This window comes from Vombatus ursinus, unplaced genomic scaffold (genome assembly GCF_900497805.2).
Source record: "Vombatus ursinus unplaced genomic scaffold, bare-nosed wombat genome assembly UNPS02014832.1, whole genome shotgun sequence".
NCBI lineage: Eukaryota > Metazoa > Chordata > Mammalia > Diprotodontia > Vombatidae > Vombatus > Vombatus ursinus.
Window position 1 is genome coordinate 39,484,808 of NW_020954610.1, and position 21,183 is coordinate 39,505,990.

Here is a 21,183-nt window from a genome sequence, read left to right on the forward strand (position 1 = left end):
GATCCCAGAACTGTCCTAGATCTCTAAAATATTAGCCAGTAGGGATTCTTGAGTAGGGAGTGACATGGCCATAAAATAGTATCCAGGGGAGATTTATTCAAGCTGTAGTTTGTAGGATGTATAAATGTGGAGAGAAGCTAGAGGGAGGGGAATCAACTACAAGGCTGAGTGTTAATGATATTAGCTTACGGTGCAGATTATAGAAACAAAAATAATGACAGATCTTATAGGCTCATTGATCTAGTCAGTCAGTAAACATTCATCAAGTGCTTACTTTGTACTAGACTAAACTCTAGGGATGCAAAAAGAAGCAAAAGACAGTCCTTGCCCTCGAGGAGTTTATAATCTAATGGGATCTATCTAGAGCCAAAAGGGATCTGAGAGATTAGTCTAAACCCTTTATTTAATAGATGAGGAAATGGAGGCTCAGGGAAGTTGAAGATCACTGAGTGAACATAAAAGGGAAGATTGGAAGCCAGGGCCTCTGACACCTGACTCACTGCTCTTACTACTGTACCACACTGGATCTTGATACATTAGATATTGCAGTAAAAGAATAAATAAGATTTGTTAATGAATTGGTTTGGGTGAGTTGAAGGATATGATACTTAATACTTAATAAATAGTATATATATGTATATACATATAATACTTAATAAAGGAGGAGGTCATCTTAGAAGAATTGTCCATTGGCCTTAATGGTCCAATAGTTAAGTGGATTGGCTTTGAAATTCCTCTCTTAAAAAAAAAAAACATTCTGAAACATCAAAGGTTGCCATCATTCTAAGTAGAGGTTCTCTGTTTTATCCCTAGATGTTTGTTTGCCACATTTTTCTTTTTATGCAACATCATGGTGTAATGGAGAGAACATGGGATAGTCAGTGGAGTATTGAGCCTGTTATTTAATCCCAGTGTGGGATGTCATGTAACTTCTGTATGCCTCAGTTTCCTAATCTGTAAAAGGAAAGCACTAGATTATATAAATCTGTAAGGGTCCCTTCCAGCTCTAAATTTTATAATCTCCTTTTTTGCCTTTATTTAAGTGTCTTTTCCAGCTTTCTATAAAAACATGAACACACTCTCCATGTTTCGGGTTTTCCATCCCAGGTTTCATCTATTATTGATAAGAGAATGGAGAAGACTGCTTTGAATAATTAAGCAGGTTTCAGGTGCTGTATGAACTTTAAAAGAGAAGGAAAAAGTAAAGACACCTGAATGCTAGCTTGTCACTATGGGTTTTGGATTAGTATTTGGTTATCATTTCCAGAAGATTCAGAACTTTTATTTGTTATACATCTGCGAGGTTCAAGTCTTTAATGAGAGTAACACTACGGTCTTTCAAAGAACTTCAACAAAATTGATAACACGGAAGATAATTGCTTGAGCAGTCATTTCCTGGGTGGCCTGTGAATTCAAATAAAGTTATTTACCAAGACTGATGAGAAGAGGGAAAAAAAGAAATGGTCTCCACTAACAGCTAAGGAAATTTCAATTGGTAAGGAGTATATAGTTCAGACATTTATGAAGTCACATCAAAAGTTTTTTTGTAAATAGTTAATGGAAAGAAGAGAACCATTTTGAAAGATGCTCTATGCTGACAACCAGTCAAGAAAACCACCAGCTTATAGATTTAGAGCCTGAAGGGCCCTTGGAGGCTTTCTAGTCCAAACCCCTCATTTTATAGATGAGGAAACTGGACAGGATAAGTGACTTGTCCACAGTCAGTAACCTCATAAGCATTGAAGGCAGAAGTTGAACTCAGCTCTTCCCAACTCCAAGTCCAGCACTCTGCCTATTAGGCCACCCTGCCTGAAAGATTCATCCCTCTGAAAAAGAAAAATCTCCTGAAATGGTGCATGACAACAGTAGTAATGACATTGAGCTTACTTGAATTGCAGTAGTTGACATTTCATAAAATATAAAAATAAATGAGGAAAAGGAGAATTCAGTTCAATTTAATTAACATTTATTAAGTGACTAATATGTGCCAGGTGGGACAGCTAGATGGTATAGTGGATAGAGTGCCAGGCCTGGAAGTAAGGAAGACTTATCTTCTTGAGTTCAAATCCAGCCTCAGACACTCACTAACTATAAGAGCCTAGGCAAGTCACTTCACCCTGTTTGCCTCAGTTTCCTCATCTGTAAAATGAGCTGGAGAAGGAAATGGCAAACCACTGTAGTATCTTTCCCAAGAAAACCCCAAATGGTGTTATGGAGAGTTGGACACTATTGAAAAATGACTTAACAGCAACATCATGTGCCAGGCACTGTGTAAAGTGTTGGGGATACAAAATATGTTCCTTGGCCTCAAGGAGATTACCATTGCTGAGAAAATCTCTCTGCCACCATCTCTTCCCACCCTGAGCACTATTCATTTTCCTACAGCATAATGATGAGGTAACTAGTTCAGGGGGAGATTTCCTCCTTTGCCTCATTGTTTGCTGCTGACAGTTTCTCTGCTCATTAGCTCCACATTGGCAGTAGTTATACATGGAATAGACAAGTCGTAAGATCATTGATCTTTAACAAGAAGGGACCTTTAAGACCATCTAGTCCAACCTTCTCATTTTACTCTGAGGGGCTTGCCCTCCCAGATTGATTCTTTTCTGCAGGCAAACTATACCATCTTTTGTCTCAGTTTTTACCTAGCCTTTAATCACTGAATGGGTGTGGCCTCAAACTGGGACCTGAGAAAGAGCTTAGCTTAAAAAGGCCAAGGTCTCCCATTGCATCCTGGGTCGCCTTGACTCTTGACTTGCCACTAGACACTCTATGACCCTGGAGGAGAGGGTGAGGCTGATGACTTTGCCCAGCTCTGCCTCCCTTAAATTCAATTTACTTCCAAGTCAAGACATCACCCTTGTAACATCTTTGGTTCTCTTCAAGAACGAAGGACAAACAACAACAACAATCTCATTTTACAGATAAGGAACCAGATCCAAGGAAGTTAAGTGACTTGCCCAAGGTCATATAGGTAATAATCACTTAATCAATCAATAAGGCTATATTAACTGCCTGCCACGTACCAGGCACTGGGCTAGACACTAGGGGTTCAAGTACAAAGAATGAAACATCCTTGCTTTCAATAAGCTTATAGTCTGATGAAAGTGGCAATTAGTACTTGTAAAAATATATACAGCACAAATATGCTGTATATATACATATATATATAGATATATATGTATTATGTATAGGTACACACAAAGTAATTAATTACAAAGTACAGTACTAGCAATTGGGGGATACAGAAAGTCTTCATTCAGAAAATGGTGCCTGAGCTACATCTCATAGGAAGAAAGATATTCTATGAGGCGTAGGTAAGGAGGGAGGGCATTCCAGGTATGGGGGCAGCCATTGCAAAGGCATGAAGATGGGAGATGGTGTATCAACTACCAAAAGGCAAGTAGTGTCCATTGAGCCTGGAAAGGTAGGGTAGAGCCAGGTTGTGTAGGACTTTTTAAGGATAAATAGAGGAGTGTCTATTTTATTCTAGGTGTAATAGGAAGCCACAGAAATTGGTTGAGTAGAGTAGGAACATGGTTAGAACTGCACATTAGGAAAATTATTTAATGTCAAAGGCAAGATTTGAACACCCGTCCTTCTCCCACTCTGGAGCCAATGACCTTCCCACCATATCATGCTCCCTTTAAGCTGCTTGCCAGCACTTTTGGTAAAAGGTATGTTGCATGGGAACACTCAAAGCCATTTAATGATAAAAGAAGGCTTTTGTATTTGTGTATTAAAGTTATATATACCATTTCTAGGCCCTATGACCACTGAATTCCTACTCATTTTCCAAAGACATTTCCAAAGAAATTCCAAAACATTTTATAGTACTTCCTATGTGAAACCTTTCCTGATGTCCTCTATTGATAATGATCTGTCCTTCCCTTCACCCCAACCCCAGCCTCAAAAATGTCTTTGCTTGTACCTTTCTTGTACCTTGATGTGTTATTTTAAATTACAGATATTTGTATCTGTGGTGTGTTCCCCTACCAGTTTGTAAGCTCCACAAGGGTAGGGACCACATTTTTACCTCACCTTTACACCTACATAGGATGCAGTTAATAAATGCTTATTAAATAATCACAATTTGGCTTTACGTCCACCGCCACCTTGGCTTTCCATTTTTCAAAATCTTTTCCAAATTCCCACTTTTCCATGGGCTCTTTCTAATTCAGTTCAAGAAATAGTGTGACCCTCCATCAGTCACAACTATAGGTGATACTGAGAAATTCCAGGACGCCACAAGAAATGTTGAAACAGCCTGCTTATCTTTGTCATAGTCATCCACTTCATGAGCTATAAACTTTCTCTTCTAAAATTATTTTGTTTTTGCATACCCTTAAATTCCAAATATATCCTTCATCTCTCCCTTGCCTCTTACCTAGAAAGCCATCCCTTGTAACAAAGAATAAAAAAGAAAGAAAAAGCAGTTTAGCAAAATCAACCAATCTACTATCTAGCAGTATCTGAAGTCTTTCACATGCATTGGCGCATGAACTCTGCAAAGAAGGGAGGGAGATGCATTTTTTCATCTTTTTTTTCCTGGGTGATATCTTGATAATATTAATATATTATACAATGTCAATAATAATAGCTAACATTTACATAATGTTTTCAGGTTTGTAAAGCGCTTTATACATATCAGTTTTGATCCTCACAATGAGATCAGCTTTATTTTTATCCAAATTATACAGATAAGAAAACATGATAACAGCATTCAGTTTGGGGCTTTTTTTGTTCTTACCTATTCTTACACTATTATAGATGTCATATATATTGCTTTCCTGGTTTGCATATTTACTCTGCATCACTTCATTGAAATCTTCCCAAGCTTCCCTGAATTCTTCATATTCATCATTTATTAAAGCACAGTAATAATCAATCATCAACCTACAAGCATTAAGTACCAGGAACTGTGTCTGGTAACCAAAAAAGTGAAACTCTGAATATTTGATCTGTAAATTTTCAATGGATGTGCAGCCCCTAATAGTGGTCGAAAATGACTCTATCCCCCCCACCTCCTTCTCCCTCTTGCCCCACTCCCTTTAATTTCTAGACCTCTTTTTCACAAGTTCTATAAGCCTAGAAGTGTTTTTTGCATGTGTGAAGGTTTGTGATCACACCTCCAAGTTGAGTGTACTATCCCCAGAAATAGCATCCTTACACCCTACTGGGAAAGAGCAAGACAGCAGTTTTCTCTAAAACTAGGAGCCTCAGAAGATGGTGATATTAGAGCTCTTGACGCACAGCTTCATAGGAAATTCAGTCACAAAAAGAGTTAATGTGGACTCACTATGTGAGGTCATCCCAGCTCTGATTACAAGTTGTGTTATTGAATTCAGGCATATAACACCACTGGGGGTGGGGGGAGGGTTGAACAAAACCTCACGCAAGTGCTGAGATAAAAGTTTGTTCTCAGCCTCTAAAGTCAAACAGAAACCCTTAAGCCAGGACTGCTTCATAAACATCACTGGGAAAGATGGAGAATTTTTGGATGTTCCAGCTGGAGTATCATGAAAGAAAGGTAGGTGGATCCTCAGGCATCAAAAATGATGTGGCTGCTTTCCTTTGAACGACTTTCTCCTCATCTCTCTTTTGAAATGAGAGTGTTCTTTGTATTTCCCTTGTTGACAATAATAGCAAACAAAACAAAAATGAATTTCAGGAGCTTTGATGAGGCTTCCCAGTTTTTCAGCAGTGTTTGATGACAGTAAATGCATAGGTTTAAGGAGGGGGAGAAATGCCATCTCCTCCTTTGGGAAGGAGGATTTTGAGGCTATAGAGATTGTTACCTCTTCCTGTTGGCCCTGTGTTCTTGCTCCCTCTGTTCTAGCAAATTGGTTCATTTCAGCTTTGTAGCCCCAAATCCCATGCTGTGTTGTTCCTTTTGCTTCAGCTACACCAATTAAAATAAATGTAAATGAGGGCCTCCCTGAATCCACCCTCTTGTCTGCACAAGGAGTTGTTCACCCAACATTCCAGTATTAGGTATCACAGGAATTTATGATTTCTCAACTGTCTCACTCATTAAAAAAATGATGTTAGTATTTTCTTCCACAAAACTATTAGACCAAATCATAACACAATTGTCAAAAGAGTTCTTGTGGGCTCACCCTTAATGGAGAAATCACTAGAATACTACTTAGAACAGTTCATTGTAAGGCTTCCCCATATCTGAAATTTTTGAGTAAAAATAATGAAGTGACAGTATTTCAAAGGAAAAAATCCTGTGGGGCTATTGCTTTTGTGAGATAGTGAATGCCCACTCTCATGGAGCTAAGATACCAATTTATAATCAAATTGTTTGTTTTAAATTGAGATTGTAGCTTTCAAAGCTTAGAACTCATTCAAGAAACTTGAAGATAGTTTTAAGGCCTTACAGTGAAAATGCCTCTTATCGTCTACCTTGGGAAATTGTGGCTAGGGACATGTATACCAAGGGCTCTCTATGAGATGTATCTGTTTTCTTGGTTTCCTCTCATACTCTTAAAGTGAGTTTCACAGTTTTTCCTGATTTGTGGTTGTATAGGAGTACATTTTTCTTTGAGGGAGGGAAAAGAGGAAATGATTAAAATATTTTCCCAGTTGGCTGTCTCATAATGTTCAAATTGTGTTAAGTTACCTTCATTGTGAAGATGTATATGTTAAAAACTTCATTATGTCTAGACTGTCATTTTAATGATATAATGTATGGGGCCTGTGATAATTTTCCTGCTTTACCATATTAAGGAAAATAGAAGTAAATTGGTGAAATAAATAGTTTAAATTGAGGTAGTGTGTGGTATAGTTAATTAAGCAGAGTTTTTTTTCATTTCAGAAGGACAAGCATGATTCAAGAGCAAAAAATAACTATATATTACATTGTTATCAAATTGTTTATTTTTTTTAAAACTTAGATAAATGAGAAGAAAATGTCTTTCATTGACTTGAGAGGAGAGGGGGAAATCAGATATCATACACCAGAAGCCTAATGAGCATGCTCTTGAGAACCCAGAAAATTGAGATTCTTACATGCAGTCTCTGAAGAAATTCAATTTAACAAACAATTCACAAATATTTACTTTGAACATTATTCTGTGCTAAATGCTGAGGATATAAGAATGCCTGCCCTCAGGGAGTTTATAGTCTATAAGATAAAAATAACTACATTTCAAGAATTAATGAAGACTTCAAGGAAATATCTAAATTGAATCTTTTTTTTTTGTTGTTGTTGTTGCTTTTAGGCAGTTGGGGTTAAGTGACTTGCCTAGGGTCACGCAGCTAGTAAGTGTCAGGTGTTTGGTCTGAGGCCAGATTTGAACTCAGGTCCTCCTGACTTCAGGGCCAGTGCTCTATCCACTGTGCCACCTAGCTGCCCCTTCTAAATTGAATCTTGAAGGAAAAATATTTCCACAGGTAAACCTATGGAGAGAGGACATTTTAGACATGTGGAACAGCCTAAATATATGCAAGGAGGCAAAACAGATGATTAGTAGCCTTGTTTTGCTGGAATGTTTAGGGTATAAAAAGAAATAGCATGAGATAAAGCTACAAAATTAGTTTGGAATTAAGATATTTTTAGGGTGCGCTACAGGCAGTAGGGAGCCAATGAAGATCTTAGAGCAGGTGAGTGATATGATCAGACCTGTCCAATGAGAAATAATGAAGACCTAGATTATGATGGAAGTATGAAGCAGAGTCATATAGTAGTTTTGGAGGCAGAAGACCTGGGTTCAGGTTCCAGTTCTGCCACTTTTGTGACTGCAGGCAAATACCTTACCTTCTCTGATCATCTATTTGTTCATTGGTGCAATAGGAATAATATTTGTTGTGTTTGATGAGGTTTGTGTGAAGAAAATGCTTTCAGTAGAGCATTAATTAAGGGTAGGGGCAGTTTTGTTTCTGCTGTCTTTCATTGACTCTAGAGTCCAGGCACTTGGGTTCAGATTCACCTCTGATGTTTACCACTGAACCTATGTGGCCCTGGAAAAGTGACTTAATGTGCCTCAGTTACCTGATCTGTGAAATGAAGGAGATGAACTGAATGGCCTCTCAGCTCCCTTCCACCTAGTGCCTATTAAATTAAATTGAACTGAATTGTAACATAGTATACAAATGTGAGCTAATGTCATTAAAGAGAGGAGATGCATAATAGAGATGTTGTAGATATAGAATTGATAGAATTTAGCAACTGATTATATGTAGGGAGTGAGGGGGAGGAAAGAGTCAAGGATGACGCCAAGGTCTCCAGCCAGGGTAACTGGGAAGATGGCAATGCCATCAATAAGTTAGGTGGTAGGGAAATTTGGGGGAATATGTTGAGCTCAGTTTTGAACAGTTTGGGATTGATATGCTGATAGGACATCCAATGGACAGTTAGAAATAGAAGGCTGTAGACATTGAATTCCATTTAGAAGGCAAAAATAGAGATTTGGGAGTCAATGTGTTGACAGGTGTTTTGTAGACATGGGAGTAGATGGAGTATCATGGAAGAGGGTATAGAGAGAGAAGAAAAGAGAGTCAAGGATAGAGACTTGGGGTATGATCAATACCTACACTTAGAGGCTAGAAGGATAAAGATTGAACCATCAAAGATACTGAAAAGCAAGTCAGTCACCCAGCATTTATTAAGTCTCCTCTATGTGCCAGGCACTGTGCTAGGTGCTAAAGATAGAAATGCAAACAATGAAAAAATCCCTAATTTTAAGGAATTTAACATTTACCAAACTAGTCAGACAAATAGAAGAATTAGAAGAGAATGATGTCACACCAAAGGATAACAAAGTGTCAAGAAGGAAGAGCAGATCAATAATGCCAAATGCCACAAAAGCATCAAAGAAGATGACGACTGTGAAAAGATCTTTGGAGTTCTCAGGAAGCCTTTAATAAACTCAGAAAGAGAAGTTTCAGTACAGGGGGTCAGAAGCCAAAGTGCAGGGGGTCAAGGAGTCTCCAGAGAGTGGAGGCAATGAGCTTAGACTGATTTTTTTCCTAGCAGTTTGGCAGTGATAAGGATAGAGATGAGGCCACAGCTTGAAGAAGGAGCAAGGTCAAGAGAAAGATTAATTGGATTGGGGAAGAAAGGAAAAAGGTCAATGGGTTTGTAAACAGAAGGAAATGAACCACCTACAGAGAGATGAGATGAAAGATGAGGAGTGGAGTAAGACCTGAAGGAGATGAGAGAGGTTCAAGGGAACAGAGATCAGGATGAGTGTCAAAAGCAGGCAGAGGAGGGAAGCTGTAGGAGAAGTGGAAAGACAAGAACATCAAAAGGATTTCAGAGTTTTGGACCTCAGAGGCAGAACAGTTTCAGCTAACTGTATGATTTGTCCTCCCTGGCACTAATGAGGTTGAGTGAGAGAACAGAATGTTAGAAGATCATTAATGTGGATCAAGCATTGGGTTTGTAGTCAAGAAACCTGAATTATGCTATTAAGTGACATTTACATTTACACATCTGTGTAACTATGGACAAGTCACTTCTTTTGTTTACTCTATTTACTCATTTATAAAATGGGCTGGTTAAAATATGTGTTTACTTAGTTTCACTTCAGTTGTTTTTCGGTCATGTCTGAGTCTTCATAATCCCATTTGAGGTTTTCTTGGCAAAGACACTACAGTGGTTTGCCATTTCCTTCTCCAGCTCATTTTACAGATGAGGAAACTGAGGCAAACAGGGTTAGGTGACTTGCCCAGGGTCTTATATCTAGTAAGTGTCTGAGGTCAGATTTGAACTCTGGTCTTCCTCACTGCAGGTCCTGTGTTCTATCCACTGTGACATCTAGCTGTCCTGGTCTGTAAAATGAGGATGATAGTGTTCCCACTGACTACCTCAAAAAGTTGTAAGGAAAGTATTTTATAAACTTTTAAAGTGCTATGTGAATGTGTGCTATTGTTACTAATATTGATGATAGTACTTTTGCATTCACTGAGTGTCTGTGCAGGGTGTGGATCACCTGAAGAGGAAAACCAAGTGCTAAGATTATTGAAGAAAGTAGGAGGATATCCAGGAAGTTGGTATAGGACAATAGAAAGGATGTATGAACTTAAATGGAGAGGAGATTGTGGAATGATGATAGCAGAGCAAATGAATGGCCTTGGGGAGTAAGGAAAACCAATTTCTCCTCCTGGTGCTATGAATTTGAAAGTGTAAGAAAAAGAAAATTGTAAGAAATGGGAGAAGTTAGTGAGAAATGCAGTATCTTCAGAGGAAAAGCCTTATTTTATTTTAGTAAAAAGAGTCTAAGAGGAGAAGAATCAAGGATAGAAGTATTTGTCAACAATTGATCAGATCTCTAAAGGGTATAATGTTCAGGATGAAAAAATGATCAAAACTGAGTAAGGGTGTAGAGCTGAATAGGGATGAGAATGTGGGGAGAGGTAGCCACTAGAAGGAATATATTTGGACTGGAGATTCAAAAGGGTCCCCTACTAGAGTTAGTGATATTCCTTGTCCTAGCAAATACCTTTTAAATTCCATATAGAAAAGAGTATGGAATTGACACCTCATTCTATGGTGGGGTCATTGTGCTTAATTGGAGAATTGTTGGCAAACATTTGATGCCCTTTAAATGTATGATAAAGTAAACATTTATGAAGCCATTAGATAGATAGGTAGATAGATAAATAGATAATTTCATGAGCACTTATTATATACTAGCCATTGTATTAAGTGTTGAGGATACAAATAAAAGCAAGCAAGCATAAGGAGCCTTGCCCTCAGCGAGCTTATATTCTAAGGGAGAAGACACTCTAATGGTCAGGGTGGCTCACAGTCACATCAGATATTTTTTGCAGATTTCTGTAAGCATCTGTGCCTTGACTGTTTAGGAGATTGTGTTCAAAATGTTCAAATACAACTGGACACCAAAAATTCAGTTTTGCATGAAACTGTTTGGAGGCCTGCTTACGTAAAGCAAAATACAATTGGTCCTTCCTAGATGACTTTTTTTTTTAAAAGAACAATGCAAAATCTAATGTGGTCCCTGTAAATAGGTTGACTCTTAACTAACAGGGATTCTTATGGCAGAATCCCTTGGCCTCGGAACCCTTGAGGTTTCTCCTCAATTGCATGATGCAACAGAATATCTCTCCAACCCCAGAAGAGCTGGTGTCCTCTTCCAGGAATCTTTGTTGTTTAAAGGGAGAGTAGGAACACCAAGTCAAACTATAAGCAGGAAGGAAGCAGAGAAAAGAAGCAAGCTGACCTGTCCTAAGACCCCGATGGGAATTTCCAAATGGCTCATTTAGATACAAGGTTCAAATAAACCCCATTCATATATGGCTTTTGCCAGTCATTACATGCCTCACTCCCACCCACCCCTTCCAGGAAGCATCTGATAGGTACATGATAAATATTTCATTGAGTTGAATTGAAGATTAAAAAAAAATACTTGGCACAGTAAATAGAATGGTAGGCCTGGAGTAAGGAAAACCTGAGTTCAAATCCAGCTTCAGACACTTAACTATCAAGGTGACCCTGGACAAGTCCCTTAACCTCTGTTTGCATCAGTTTCCTCAACTGAAGATGAGGATAATAACTATATCTATCTCAAAGGATTGTTGTGAAGATCAAATGAGATAATAGTTGTAAAGCCCTTAGCACAGTGCCTGGCATATAGTAGGGGCTATTTAAATGCTTATTCTTTCCTTCTTCCCCTTCCCACTTGACTTTGAGAGCCAAATGTTTAAAAGTGTAAATAAAAACTCTCCCTCTGCCCTTCCTACAATCCCTTAGGAAAGCTGTGTACTAATTGCTTCCTGGGTAGGGTACCTTGGGAATTTTTAGAAAATTCCCCAGATCCTTAGACTGTTAGATTCAGAACAAATGTTTTTCATTTGGGTCATTTGAGAGTCAATAAGGAGTCCATTATCAAGATAGCATTATTTCCTCCACTACTGACTCAAGAAAAAGAAAGATGGAGATTAGCTATATTTAGCAAAATGGACTTTGCCTATTTGTCCCTTTGCTAGCATTTATATAGGGCTTTAAAGTTTGCAGAATGCTTTACATACATTCTCTCATTTGATCCTTACAACAACTCTGTGAAGTAGGTACTATTATTATCCCCATTTTACAAATGATGAACCAGGTTCAGAGGTGAAGGCACTCGTCCAGCATCCCATAGTTAGCAAATATCTGGGGTTGGATTTGAACTTGGGTCTTCCCTACTCCGGCTCTAGCACCCTCTCCACTGAACCACCTAATTTCCTTCCTTTGAGTTTATGAATGCTTTTATTTCAATGGGTCTGCAATCTGATCAATGTAGGCCCTCCTTCCAACATCTCAATCTACCCACACTTCATTCTGTATGCATTACAGATACAGTTTCCCAGGTGCCTTCCTTTAGTTCTCTGGACATTTTAAGAATACCCCTGGAAAATGCAAGACTCTCTACAAGCTCTCCCTTGCCCAGCTACATGACTGGCTTTTCCACTCATACGTCTCACCAATGATATCTTCTATATATTTCTACATAGTTGGCATGCCCACCATGGTACTTCTCAACTGCTTTTTGGGTGTACCCACAACATTAATTCTTCTGAAACTGGCATTCCATTATTTCCATCCCTGGAGCATCACCAAAAGGACTCTATTGTATCTAGGATCACAAACCTAAAGCTGGAAGGAACCTCAGAGGCCATCTAGTTCAGTCTCCTCATTTTACAGATGAGGAAACTGAGGCTGGGGAAGGTTAAAGTGACTTGGCATAGTATCAAAGGTGGGATTTGAAGCCAGATTCTCTGACTCCAGGAAGAAACTTAAAAACTCATTAAAAGTACTGTGCAATTTTTTTCAAAGGCCAGTCTGGTCCATTTTCTTCCTTCTTTTCAATTCTAGAGTTCATTGTCCACTCAGAGTGTCTATCCAAGCTCTAGAGCATGTCCATCCAACTGTACAACACAATCTAGACAATAAACATTATTTTTTAAAGAATTTTTAAAAGTTTCATTGATATGTTTTATTTTTTTACATTACGTGCCTTTAGAGATTACTTTTGCTTTAGGAGAGTTCTTTTGTAATAGTAAAATGTTTAAGTTAAACTCATGATACAGTGATCTCATCTGCTCTCTACCCACCTCTCTGTTTTTTAAAAAAAATTAACAGAAATCTATTTTCTTTCCTTTTTTGTTGTTCAGTTGTTTTTCAGTTGTGTTACACTCTTCATGACCCCATTTGAGATTTTCTTACTGGAGTGGTTTGCCATTTCCTTATCCAGCTCTTTTTACAGATGAAAAAAACTGGGGCAAACAGGTTTGAGTGACTTGCCCAGGGTCACAAAGCTAGTAAGTGTCTGAGGCCAAGATTTGAACTCAGGAAGATGAGTCTTCCTAAATCCAGGCCCAATACTTTGCTAACTCTATCCATTACTAACTCTAAACAGGGACTGTTGAATCTCCAGGCAAGCACACATTCCTTTCAGTAGCTACATTTCCCCATTTTCTCATCCCTATTCAGCTTAGCCCTCCCCTTACCCAATTTTGATAGTCTCTTCATTCTAGGACATTATATCCTTTGAAGGATATATGATCAATTGTCAACACTTTATCCTTGATTCTCCTTCTCTTACACTCTTGACATCTAGTGAAATGGGGCTTTCCCCCTAAAGACTTTCATTTCTTACTACCTCTACTTTTAGCCTATCCTTTTTTTTTTTTTTTTTTTTTTTACATTTCCAAACTCATAGGGCCAGGAGTGGAAATATGTATTTCCTTTACTCTCCGAGGCAGGCAAAACTTTTCCTTTGTCATCCTCTTTACCATCAGTATCTATCTCTTAGGTTACTCTAATAGACCTTAGTACTGTGAACCCAGAAGCTTAGTTCAGGTAAGAGTATAGGAATGATGGTGGCATCAGGTGGTTGGTTGTTGCTCATCCTTAATCTGGAAGTGCAAAACAGGAGTCCAAATCTTCCTGCCCTTGGGCTCTGGCCTTCCAGATGTGCTCATGAAATAACAATGATAACAACAACATATTTACATCCTGATTTAAGGTTTACAAAGTACTTTCCTCATACAGATTTAGGCTAGTCGGACCAACCCTCACATTTTAGTACAAGTATTGTCACTGTTTTTAAAAATAAGAAACTCAGAAGTGAGATGCCTTGAGCATTGAATTTGGAGTCAGAGGAAATAAATTTATATGAAAAACAGTTTTGTACTCTACCACTAGTGTGACCTTGGGAAAGTCACTTTAACCTCTAAGACTTAGTTGCCTCATCAATAAAATGGAGAAATTGGATGAGATGGCCTCCAAGGTTCCCTCCAGCTCAAAATCTATGACCCTCTGATCTTCTGAGTTTTGCTTGGCTCCAGAGAGCAGATCGAGGAACAATGGCTAAAAGTTGCAAAGAAGCAAGTGTAGGTTTGTTGTTAGAAAAGACCTCTTAAGAATTAGAGCTGTGCCAGTGTGGAGTGGATAGCCTTGGAAGGTGGACAGTTCTCTCTTGATAGAAGCCTTCCAGCAAATGCTGAATGGCAGGCAATAGATTTCCCATTCAGCTGTGGATTCAACTCAATGGCTTTTGAGGTCCCTTCGAGATGTGAGATTCTGGTGCTGACTTTCCCCACACCCAGCCCCAAACCATGCTTATGATGTTTCATTTGTCTCATTGAAGTGGAATATCCATTATCCCAGTGTATTACAGCCTCAGGGGCTAGGGTAGCTCTGGTTTCCCAGAATGAAGCTTTTCTGTCCAGTAAGGAATAGTTGATAAAATATTGGCTCCATCACATTCTTGAAAAATAGAAAGTTATCTGTGATTTCTAGGGAATTTTGTTTCCTCTTTGGGGAGAAGATATGAGTGTAAAATTATGGAATTCAGGAACAATTTTTTTTTTTTTTTTGCAATAAGAGAGAATGTGAGATGGGGTAATATAGAAAGACAATGACTATATCTCTTCTAAATACATTGGTCCACCCCACTTTCAAGGATCAAACCTTTGATTTTATTGGCATAGAGAACTCCCTGTGAGGAAACCCTCTGTCCCAAGGTCCTAATGCACCTGCTCTGCAATCTATCATCTTAGAGAGTTTTCTGGGACACTAAGAGGGTGTCTTGCCCAGAGTCACACAACCAATATGTGTCAGAGGAATGACTAGAACCCAAGTCTTCCACCACTACATCATGTTACCTTTCTATCATCCTTGCAATTTTAAAATCTATATAGTAATAAGTAGACCATAACTTAGAGGGTAATTCCTCAATCCTGTCAATTCATCAACTGCTTCCCGTTCTCCTAAGAGCTACTATGGGGCTCATATGACATACTCTGCTAGAGTCCAGGAGCATGTCCTCTGTCCTTGGTGCTGAAGTAGCATCTTAGGGTTATACCAGCTAGAGGGAAAGATTTGTCCTTTGACCAAAAGGCAAATGAAGCAATGTGGTTCAGTGGAAAAAACATTATATTCGGATTCTAGAACCCAGAACACCATACTGGGTTCACAGCATTGATTGAACTACAGCAGATTGATAGAATGAAACAGTGGACCCAGATTTCCCTCTTCTCCTTCTTCCCCTCCCTGCCCCACTCCAGTCCCTTGCCATTAAATGGGAGCCTATCTCATTGCCAGGTGATCTAGAACCAGTCAATTGCAAATGATATAGTTGGTCAACTAGGAATTAAGAAGACCTGAATTCAAATCAGTCCTCAGACACTTGGCTGTGTAACTCTGGGCAATTATTTAACCTTTCTGCCTCAGTTTCTTCATCTGTAAAATGGGGATAATAAGAGCACCTGTCTTCTAGGCTTGTTGTGAGGATTAAAATAAGATAATTTGTAAAATTCTTTGCAAACTTTAAAGTACTATATAAATGATAGCCATGCTAACTATTTTTCTCCGAAAGGCATGAACAATGAATAGGAACTAGATGAAGAAGTTAGACCTTTTGCTGTATTCTGAAGGGATAGCTTGGTTGGTAGGACAGTGGTTAGAGTACAGGATTTGGAGACAGGGAGATTTGAGTTCAAATCCTGCTTCAGACAGTTATCATCTTTATCTCTGATGAGTCACTTCACTTTTCTCTGTCTCAGTTTCCTCATCTGTAAAATAAAAGGGTTTTACTACATGACCTCTATGGTCCCTTCCAGCTCTAAATCCTTAATCTGTAATCCTATGGGCAGAGGCATGGAGAGATTTTCCATACTGGGAATTCCTCCCATTGATGAAATCATAATCCTGGACTTTAAACACATATGCACATATATACACACACATTATGCTATCAACTTAAAATTAATATGACAGAATATACACTTTGTTGTTGTTGTTGTTGAGTTGTATCTGACTCTTCATGACCCCATTTGGTGTTTTCTTGGCAAAGATACTAGAATAATTTGTTGTTTCCTTCTCCAACTCATTTTACAGATGAGGAAACTGAGGCAAAGAGGGTTGAGTGACTTGCCCAGGATCACACAGCTAGTAAGTGTTTGAGGCCAGATTTGAACTCAGGTCTTTCTGATTCCAGGGCCAGTGCTATATCCACTCCTATATTTTTTCTAATACATATTACATTATATATATATATACATATATGTGTGTATATATATATATATATAGGTGTGTGTGTGTATATACATGTATATATGTTACTTGATTTCTTCAAAGGTCATTTGTGGCTCAATTAATATACCTCAAACCAGGAGAATATACAGTAGATTATTCTATTTGCCCTGGCCTCTCATCAGCCTGTCATCTCTCCATCTGAGCTGTGATGTCACTGCAGTGGATCTCTTTCCTATGTGTAAATATTTAAGAACTTGACCGTATCATCACCTCCATGTCTAAAATCATGTAGAGCACATAAGGAAAAAAAATCCAGGTCCCATGACAAAGAACTAGGGCTGCGCTGCTTGTTAAACAGAGTGATTTGCATGTTTGTCACATCTCTTTACTGTCCATTTTGTCCCCTCTTCTTTCCAGAGGGGCAACCTGTTTAAGAGATCTTATTTTACAGTTTCCTTTAATGAGTCTCCCCTTAAGCTCAGTGGTCCCCTTACCTCTTCAGCGCCTGTTGCCTTATGGAAATTTCCTTTTTTCAGACAAAATACTTTCACTAATGTCTCTCTAAGTACCTATTTTTCTTTGCGATTACTCCTTTGGGTTAAGGTCAGAGCAGAGGATTTTTGGGTCATTGAGAATCTAAGTTATTGCTTAACCAATAGGTAAATAAAGTAGTGTATTTTTGTGCCACTCAGCTTTATTTTCTCTGATTTTAAGTTTGAAGTTCAATATATTTCATGTTTTATAGTAATTTCTGACACACCAGAAAGCCTAAAAGTTTCTCAGAAAAAAAATGACAAATAATGAAACAAAAGCTGAAAAATATTAGGCCTCTTTGCATTAATTTATTTTTTTAAAAAATGACATTTCCCCTCCAAGAACGTATAAAAACAATTTTAACATGCAGGTTTTTTGAAGTTTTGAGTTCCAAATTCTATGCTTCCCACCTCCCCTTCCTCCACAGACAGTAAGCAGTCTAGTATAGGTAATACATGTGCAATCACCTCTTACATTCATTTCTGGGAGAGGTGTTTGTTTTGTTGTTTGTTTGTTTTGTTTTGTTTTGAGTTTGGTTTGGTTGTCCCAGACCTGTGATTTCATCTTTGCAGGCAGTACTAAGTAAAAAAGACCCTCTACTAGTGAAGATCTGCAATATTATAGTATAGGGTTTTTTTAATTCAATTTTATTTTCAGTTCCAAATTCTCTCCCTCCCTCCACTCCTCCCCCACCCATTGAGAAGTTGAAAAACACAAAACCCATTGTAAGAATGAAGTCATATAAAAACACATTTCTACATTAGCCATGTTCCAACAACAACAAAAGCCAAGAGTGAAAGAAAGAAAGAGGCAGAGGGATAGGAGAAAGAAAGAGATAGAGAGAAAGAATAAAAAAGAAAGAGGCTTCAATTTGTACTCAGAGTTCATCAGTTCTCTATCTGGAGGTGGATAGCACTTTTCATCATGAGTCTTATGGAGTAATGTAGTATTAAGGAGTTGCCTGGAGACATGGAGGGATTGGGTGACTTGCCTCTGGTCACAGGCAAAAGTTGTATGTGTTGGAGGCAGGACTTTCACCAACTAGATTTGAATCTCATTCTTCCTGACTCCAAGGCCAGCTCTATCTACATTAGCCATGCTACAGAGAAATGATCACAATAAAAACAATTTTTTAAGTTTGCACAGTTATGTTCTGCCTTTCTTAGAGCTCTCTACTCCTCCCCAAACCCAAGAGGTTCACTGAGTCACTCAGGTCTTCCTGATTTTGTTTCCTTACCGTGTCTAGTCTCCATCTCCTGATTCTTCCTCTCCCCGGGGTGCTGAATCGTCCAGCAGACAGCATCAGCAAGATGACCTGGCAGAATCCTCCAGTAACAAAGAGGTAGAGTGGAGCCATTGTCAATGCCACGGGGCCCTTTCTTTCTATCCCAGTTCATTTCTATGATTCTTTTGCCCTTTTCCCCCTTTCTCTCTTACAGATTACAAAACCAATTCACAGTGGGAAAATTTTTTTAGCTTTTAAATGTGTTCTCTAATGTATGCCTTTTTTTGTTCTGTTCTTGTGATTTCATTGATGTTGTGAACTCCCCAGAGAGGAAACCTCCTTCACCAAAGTTGATAGGTAGCTTTTCCAAAGTTAAAGTCTAATCTAGGGGGTTGTCTGGGGTGGGGGGTGAGGGATAGATCTAAAAACAAAAGCAAAAAATCCAACCCTCTTGCCTTTCTGATAATATAGTCTTGCCTTGTGATATAAATAAATTGTGCTCCACAGCTGATCCTTCCCCATTATATATTTACTTCCATTTTAGGGGAAACCTGATGATGATGATGATGATGATGATTCATGAAAATGAGTGCTGACACAGCTTTTTTAAGGGGTCTAGGGGCTAAAGAGAGACAGTATATCATAATGGATAGTGGGCCAAAGTTGGAATCAAGAAGACATCTTGCTTCTACTTTAGCGTGTGGGACCTTAAGCAAGTCGCTTAAATAAACACTTGCCTGCAGACTACTCTTTAGGATGCTAAGAACAAGTTTGGTAAAGAATGTTTTCTCCCCAGAGAGTTCCCTACTTGACTGGTATCTTAGGTTTTACTTCCCCTTAGAGGGCTCTAGAATTAGCCCATTCTAGAAAAATTGGGGCTAGGCACTTGACTTGTGATTTCATTGGCTTAAGGAGCTCCCAGAAGAGGAGACCCTCTGACCAATGCAGGTTCAGCACCCTCTATTTTTTCAAGATTCCTGTGGATAGGCCTGTGATCTCATTGGTATGTGACCTTCCTCTAATGCTGAAACAAAATACCTTTCACTGAAGGAAAACTTTAGTCTTCTCTTCAACCTCTTTTATACTCCTAACAAATAAATGCCAGCACTAATTGCCACTTGCCTATTAATAACCTGATACTGATCTCTGATATCATCTGTGTGGGAGCTCAGTTGCCTGTAAATATTGCAGTTTATTGCAGTTGTCTAACACAGAGAATATTTGTTTAAAATTTTAAAATAAAAAATGAATGATTGTGTCATTTTTTTTCCTTTTGCTAAAAACAAGATGGAAGAGATAACTTTTATGTACCATCACTAACAAATCTGTTGCTCATGAGGGCCTGCCTAGCCTACTGAACAGAGATCTGGGTTCAAGTCCTGTCTGTGACACTGGGAAAAGTCACAGCCTCTCATGTTGTTGTTCAGTCATTTCAGTCGTGTCCATCCCTTTGTGACTCCATTTGGAGTTTTCTTGACAAAGATTCTGGAGTGGTTTGCCATTTCCTTCTCCAGTTCATTTTACAGATGAGGAAACTGAGGCAAACAGGGTTGGTTAAGTGGCTTGCCCAAGGTCACATAGCTAGTCATCAGCTAAAACAAGATTTGAACTCAGAGAGATGAGTCTTCCTAACTTCAGGCCAGCTGCTCCATCCACTGTGACACCTACCTGTCTGCCCAGCTCTCTGGGACTGTAAACTGCAGAGCACTTTGAGAATCTGCATTGGTACAGGGATTTTCTTTGGTTGCTTTTTTTTTTTTGGTTGAATAATTTTTTAATTTATTTTTGTTTATTTGTGTCACCAGTTTCCCCTATTGGTCCTCTCCCTTCCCTCCCAGAGAACCATTTCATATAACAAATAATATTTTTAAGGATTAAGAAAAAAGAAGAGGAAAAACAGCACAATTGAACAATACATCAAAAAAAAGACTAAAAATATGTGCCATACTTGGGAACCTCCCACATCTGCAAAGTGATTGGGTGGGTGTGTCTTCTCATTTCCCCTCTTTTGAAATATGCTTATTCTTTGTAATTTTGCAACATTCACTTTTGGGTTTGTGTGTGTTATAGTTCTTTCTATTTACATTCTTATAGTCATGTGAATTGTTTTGTAGGCCCTGATCACTTCACTCTGCATCCATTCACGTAGATCATCTCTAGATTCGTCATGTTTCATCATTTCTTAGACAATAATAATATTTCCTTATATTCGTGTACCACAATTTGTTTAGCCATTTCCCAGTTGATGGACATCTACTTTGTTGGCAATTCTTTGCTATCACTAAAAGTCTTGCTATAAATATTATAGTATATGTTGGAACTTTATTCTTATTATTGTCCTTCTTGGCCTATAAACTCAGTAGTGGCATATCTGGGTCAACAGATTATGGGCATTTTAGTTATTTTATTTGCGTCAATCCCAAATATATCTTGGACACCAAGCTGTCATCAGAGAAATATAATACAAAGATTTTTTTCTCCATTCAACTGCTTACCTTTTTATTCTGGGTACATTAATTTTGTCTATGCCGAAGCTTTTCAGTTTCATGTGAACAAAGTTATCTAGTTACAGGGAATTTCTTACCTGGCCCTCCCTACATTAATGAAATAAAAATAAAAAACAAGTATCCATGGAGAGATCGCCCACTTCCTATTGACCACTAGTCAAGGAGGAATGTTGTTGCTTTTTAAAATCAATCAGAATTAAACTAGTAGACATTTCAAATATAGTGCATCCCATTGTGCTTTATAGCAAAATGTTTTATTGCAAAATGCTTCACTGTACAACAGAACTTACTAAACTATGACCTAACAGTGGATGACATGGCCTGGGATTGGGTCTGATGACTCTCTCTCACCAGCCTACTTGCTCAATTTTCCCATTTTCTGCCTAGCACTTAATTTATGATGCATGACCAAGTGAGATAGAAAT

The 21,183-nt window shown here is 38.5% G+C and overlaps 1 protein-coding gene across 2 annotated transcripts in view; it reads left to right on the forward strand.

Moving 5' to 3' along the window:
* The window catches only part of APBA1 (amyloid beta precursor protein binding family A member 1), a 260,787-nt gene that overhangs the window by 187,152 nt on the left and 52,452 nt on the right, over positions 1–21,183 (forward strand). For both annotated transcript variants that reach the window (XM_027839462.1, XM_027839464.1), the window contains one exon: positions 18,273–18,368. In XM_027839462.1, the coding sequence (XP_027695263.1) occupies positions 18,273–18,368 (96 nt within the window). The remainder of the gene's footprint in view (positions 1–18,272; positions 18,369–21,183) is intronic.